This window comes from Neopelma chrysocephalum, unplaced genomic scaffold (assembly GCF_003984885.1).
Source record: "Neopelma chrysocephalum unplaced genomic scaffold, ASM398488v2 Primary Assembly neopelma1_127878, whole genome shotgun sequence".
Classification (NCBI taxonomy): Eukaryota; Metazoa; Chordata; class Aves; order Passeriformes; family Pipridae; genus Neopelma; species Neopelma chrysocephalum.
The window spans coordinates 1-4,693 of NW_020930625.1; the positions used below are offsets into that span (position 1 = coordinate 1).

Sequence of the window (4,693 nt, forward strand, 5' to 3'; positions counted from 1 at the left end):
TGGCAGAGAGCTCCTGGGTCTGCGAGTTCTAATCCCAGCGCTACTCTTGTCTGTATTTTGTCATCATGGGTTGCACGCTGGCCAAGGAGAAGGAGATCCCTAAGGGATCACCTCTGGCTTTGGGGGGGGGCCGCCCCCTCAGGGGCTGTGGGAGCGGTGTCGCCCGTAGCCTGAAGCGGTCGCTAGCAGGGAGGCGGCAGCCACCTCAAGGGCTGCAGGGTCGGTTCTGGCTGGAGCCGCCCCAGGGGTGGTGCTGACTGCCGGCGCAGTTGCTACGGCAACGGGGGCTGCCGCCAGCATAGGAGTAGTTGCAGGCATGGACACGGCCCCGGGAAGAGGGGTGGAGCCGCCCACTGTGGTGATAGGAGGCATCAGTGTAGATCTTGGAACCGCGGGAGGAGGAGCAGGGGCGGTGCCTGCAGCCAGAATCACCGCCCCGGCCGACATGGGACCCTCCGGCTCCGCCATTATGGGCGGAGCTGGAGCCACCCCCTCTTCCCCAGCACCCCCGGTCCTTTATTGTCCCTATCCTCCAACCACAGGGGGCACGGTCACTTCGGCTGCGCTGCCCAGTTATGGAGGATTTCCCACTGTGAAAGGGAGGAAGCAGAAACTGGAGGAATTTCCAGCTTCCGCCCCATATCATCAGGGAACGAGCACTCTAAGAAAGAGCAAATCAATCCCGGCCTCCAACAGGAGGCAAAGGCGGGGTCTTCCCCCCTTTGACCCCTCGAGCGTGAAGGTCGAAACTCGAGACAGTGATTTTACTGGCACAAGTACAGAAGCCTCTGATGGCAAATTAGATAGTAGCACGGAGGAGGAAAAACCTCCTGTAGTAAAACCAAAAACAAAGGGGAGGAGAGTCCATGAAGCCCTAGCAGATCCCAGCCCAGTGTCTAGAAGAACGAGGACAAAGAAGGAAAAACCTGTGGTAGAGGCTCCTTTAAGACAGGCTATGAGTAACCAAGGCCCAGTGTTAATAAAGGTTCCTTTTTCTCTGGTTGAATTGCAGCAGTGGAAAGCTTTTGTCGGAGCATATAGAGATAACCCAGATAAAGTGGCTAATTATGTGGAAAGAGCAATTAGAACACAAAATCCAGATTGGTGTGATTTAGAAGTGATGATGGATACATTACTTGACTCTACAGAGAAGGAAATGGTTAAGCGAGCTGCTCAGTCTGGAATTGAGCTACTAATAACAGCTGGAGAACTCACAGGGGAACTTAAGGATATTTTCCCCCTAGAGGACCCGAAGTGGGACCCTAATTTACCAGAGCAAAAGGAAGCATTGAAACGCTATCATGACTGGGTGGTGTATGGTTTCAGGCACGGGATTCCAAAGGCAGTGAACTGGTCAAAGGTGTATGAAGTAAAACAAGATAGAAATGAGTCCCCGACAGACTTTCTGAATAGGCTAAAAGAGGTTATACGAAAATATACAGACATAGACACGGAGTCAGGTTTGGGGAAAAAGCATTTGGTCTATTTGTTCATAGACCAGTCTGCGGATGATATAAGGAAAAAGCGCAGAAGGTGGGGGACAAGAAAGATATTGGTGAATTATTGGATATAGCTTGGAGGGTGTATCGCAATAGAGATCAGAAAGGCAGGGCAAGGGTGCTGAAGCTAGAGGAAGATACCTGCCATGTACTCCACAGAAGGCTGCAAACATAATGCCTACCACAAGTATTGTAAATACAATCACCAACATGATAGGGCAAACGATCGATGTTTTTTCTGTAAAAAGAAGGGACATTGGAAAAGGGATCGTCCAGACTTGAAAAGAAGTGGAAATCCAGTCCCTCAACTGGCTGTGAACCAGGATGCATGAAGGGGACCAGAGGATTTTTCCCCAGCAGAACCTCTGGTTATAGCTAAGTTGGGGGAAGAAGAAGTTGAATTCTTGGTTGATACAGGCGCAGCATATTCTATGTTAAATACCTTAGAAGGGAAATTGAGTCGTGATACTATAACTGTGGTTGGTGCTACAGGGGTAAGTGAAACCAGGCCTTTCTTTAAACCTTTGAGATTTAAATTAGGTAAACACTGGGTAACTCATCAATTCCTCTATATGCCAAACTCTCCCAAGCCTTTATTGGGTAGAGACTTATTGGAGAAATTGGAAGCTGAAATTTAATTCTGCAAGGGGGGGAAATAAAAGTCATAATTCCTAACACTAAATATATTGAGGCAGCTACCTTCTTCATACAAGAGAACCACGGAGAGATCCCCACAGAGATTGAGAATGCTGTCATCCCTATAGTATGGGCTAGTGAGTGTCCTGGGAGATCCAAACAAGCAGAGCCTGTAAGCATCACACTCAAACCAGGAGCAACATCGGTAAGACAAAAACAGTACCCCTTGAAACTAGAAAGCTGTAAAGGATTAGCACCCATAATTAAAAAGTTTCTCAAATTTGGGTTATTGGTAGAATGTGAGTCCAAATTCAACACCCCTATCCTACCGGTAAAGAAGGCTGATGGTAAGAGCTATCGATTGGTCCACAATCTGAGGGCAATCAACAAAATAACCAAGGACATATACCCAGTAGTAGCCAACCCCTATACCTTATTGACCACATTAACAGATGATTTAGGGTGGTTTACTGTGCTTGATCTCAAGGATGCCTTCTTCTGCATTCTCGTACATAAGGACAGTCAAGAACTTTTTGCTTTTGAATGAGAAAATCCTGAGACAGGGAGAAGAACTCAAGTCACCTGGGCAGTTCTACCACAGGGGTACAAGAACAGCCCAACGATATTTGGAAACCACCTGGCAAAAGAACTGGAAGACCAGAGAAGGCAGCAGCCAGAAGGAGTTGTCCTGCAATATGTAGACGACATACTAATTGCTGCCAAAAGTTGGGACGAATGCACTGAGTTCACTGTAAGTCTTTTAAACTTTTTGGGACTAAGTGGGTATAGGGTCTCGAAAGAGAAACCACAGATTGCAAAGGAGAAAGTCATCTATTTGGGGCTTGAAATCTACCATGGACATCAATGGCTCAGCACAGACTGGAAAGAAGCCATTTGTAGTCTCCCAGAGCCCCACACCGTACGAGAAATGCAGGCATTCCTAGGAATGATAGGATGGTGTCACCTGTGAAAAGTTAACTATGGGTTACTAGTCAAACCCCTATATGGAACACTAAAAGTGGCCAGGGAAGGAGTTGTAACATGGACAGATGAGACCAGAGCCACGTTTAAACAGCTGAAGCAATCTTTAATGTCAGCTCCAGCATTAGGACTACCAGACCTAACTAAGCCTTTTGAACTGTTTACATATGAGCAACTAAATGTTGCTCTGGAGGTATTATCACAGACCCTGGGAAACCAGCAAAGGGCTGTGGCCTACTTCTCCAAACACCTAGACAGTGTTAGCCAAGGATGGCCGGGGTGTCTGAGAGCTGTAGCAGCAACTGTTATCCTGATCCAGGAGGCCTGAAAACTCACCCTTGGGCAGCACATTGTCGTGTATGTACCCCATGCAGTCCAAGCTGTGCTTGAGCAGAAGGGGGGCCACTGGCTGTCCCCTAGCAGAATGCTTACATACCAAGCTGTGTTGTTGGAACAGGATGATGTTACCCTGAAAACAACATCTATTGTAAATCCTCCTATGTTTCTGTCCTCAACATTGACTGACAGTGTGCCTGAGCATGACTGTTTGCAGACCATCGAGGAGGCCTATTCCAGCAGACCAGACCTGAAGGACGTGCCTCTGGAAAACGCGGACTGAGAACTGTACACAGACGGAAGCAGCTTCATGCGGGATGGTAAGAGAATGACAGGGTATGCAGTGACAACCAAGGATGAAGTAATCAAGACGAAGGCCTTGCCAGCAGATGTGCCATCCCAAAAAGCAGAACTCATTGCACTGATAAGAACTCTAGAACTGAGCAAAGGAAAGAAGTTAAATATCTGGACTGATTCTAAGTACGCATTCAGTGTTGTACATGCCCATGGAGCCATCTGGAAAAAGAGAGGGCTACTAACTGCCCAAGGCAGTGGGATCAAACATGCTGACCAAATCCATGCACTCCTGCAGAGTATTTGGAAACCAGAGGAAGTGTCTATCATGCATTGCAGATCTCATCAAAAGGGGAAAACAACTCCCGAATCGGGAAATCATTTTGCTGACCAGGCGGCAAAAGGGGCTGCAGAAAAAGGTATCCTAGCAGTAATACCACAGAAAGAAATTGATCTGACAGGGTTCACCCCAAAATATGATGAGAAAGACCACCAGTTATTTAAGTCCCTTAATGCTGAAATCAAAGAAAGTGGATAGGCTGTTACACCTACAGGACAGGTTGTGATCACACCCCAACTTCTTAGGGAGATAGCTCTGCGGGAACATGAGGCTACCCACTGAGGAACAGAAAATCTTCTAAAACATTTGAAGAAGGTAGTAATAGGGACAGGTATGACCAAAGTTGTGCGATCCATTGTAAGTAAATGTGAAATCTGCGGGCAAAACAATCTTGATACAACTAAGAGAGTGGTGCTGGGGGCAACAAAGGCCAGGGACCTTCCAGGAGATTATTGGCAAATAGATTTTGCTGAGTTACCACTTAGGGAGGGATACAAGTACATACTAGTACTGGTTGACACCTTCAATGGATGGCCTGAAGCTTACCCCTGGTTCACTAACACAGCAAGGAAGTGGAAAAAGCTTTGCTCAATCATATAATTGCAAG

At 47.2% G+C, this 4,693-nt stretch overlaps 1 protein-coding gene across 1 annotated transcript; it reads left to right on the forward strand.

Annotated features, from left to right (window-relative positions):
* Positions 1-406: 406 nt before the first annotated feature.
* Positions 407-2,948, forward strand: LOC113962235. Its single transcript, XM_027673019.1, has 2 exons — positions 407-2,340; positions 2,938-2,948. Exon 1 carries the CDS (start codon positions 446-448, stop codon positions 1,571-1,573), a length of 1,128 nt encoding a protein of 375 aa, XP_027528820.1. The 5' UTR covers positions 407-445; the 3' UTR covers positions 1,574-2,340; positions 2,938-2,948.
* The last annotated feature ends 1,745 nt before the right edge of the window (positions 2,949-4,693 follow it).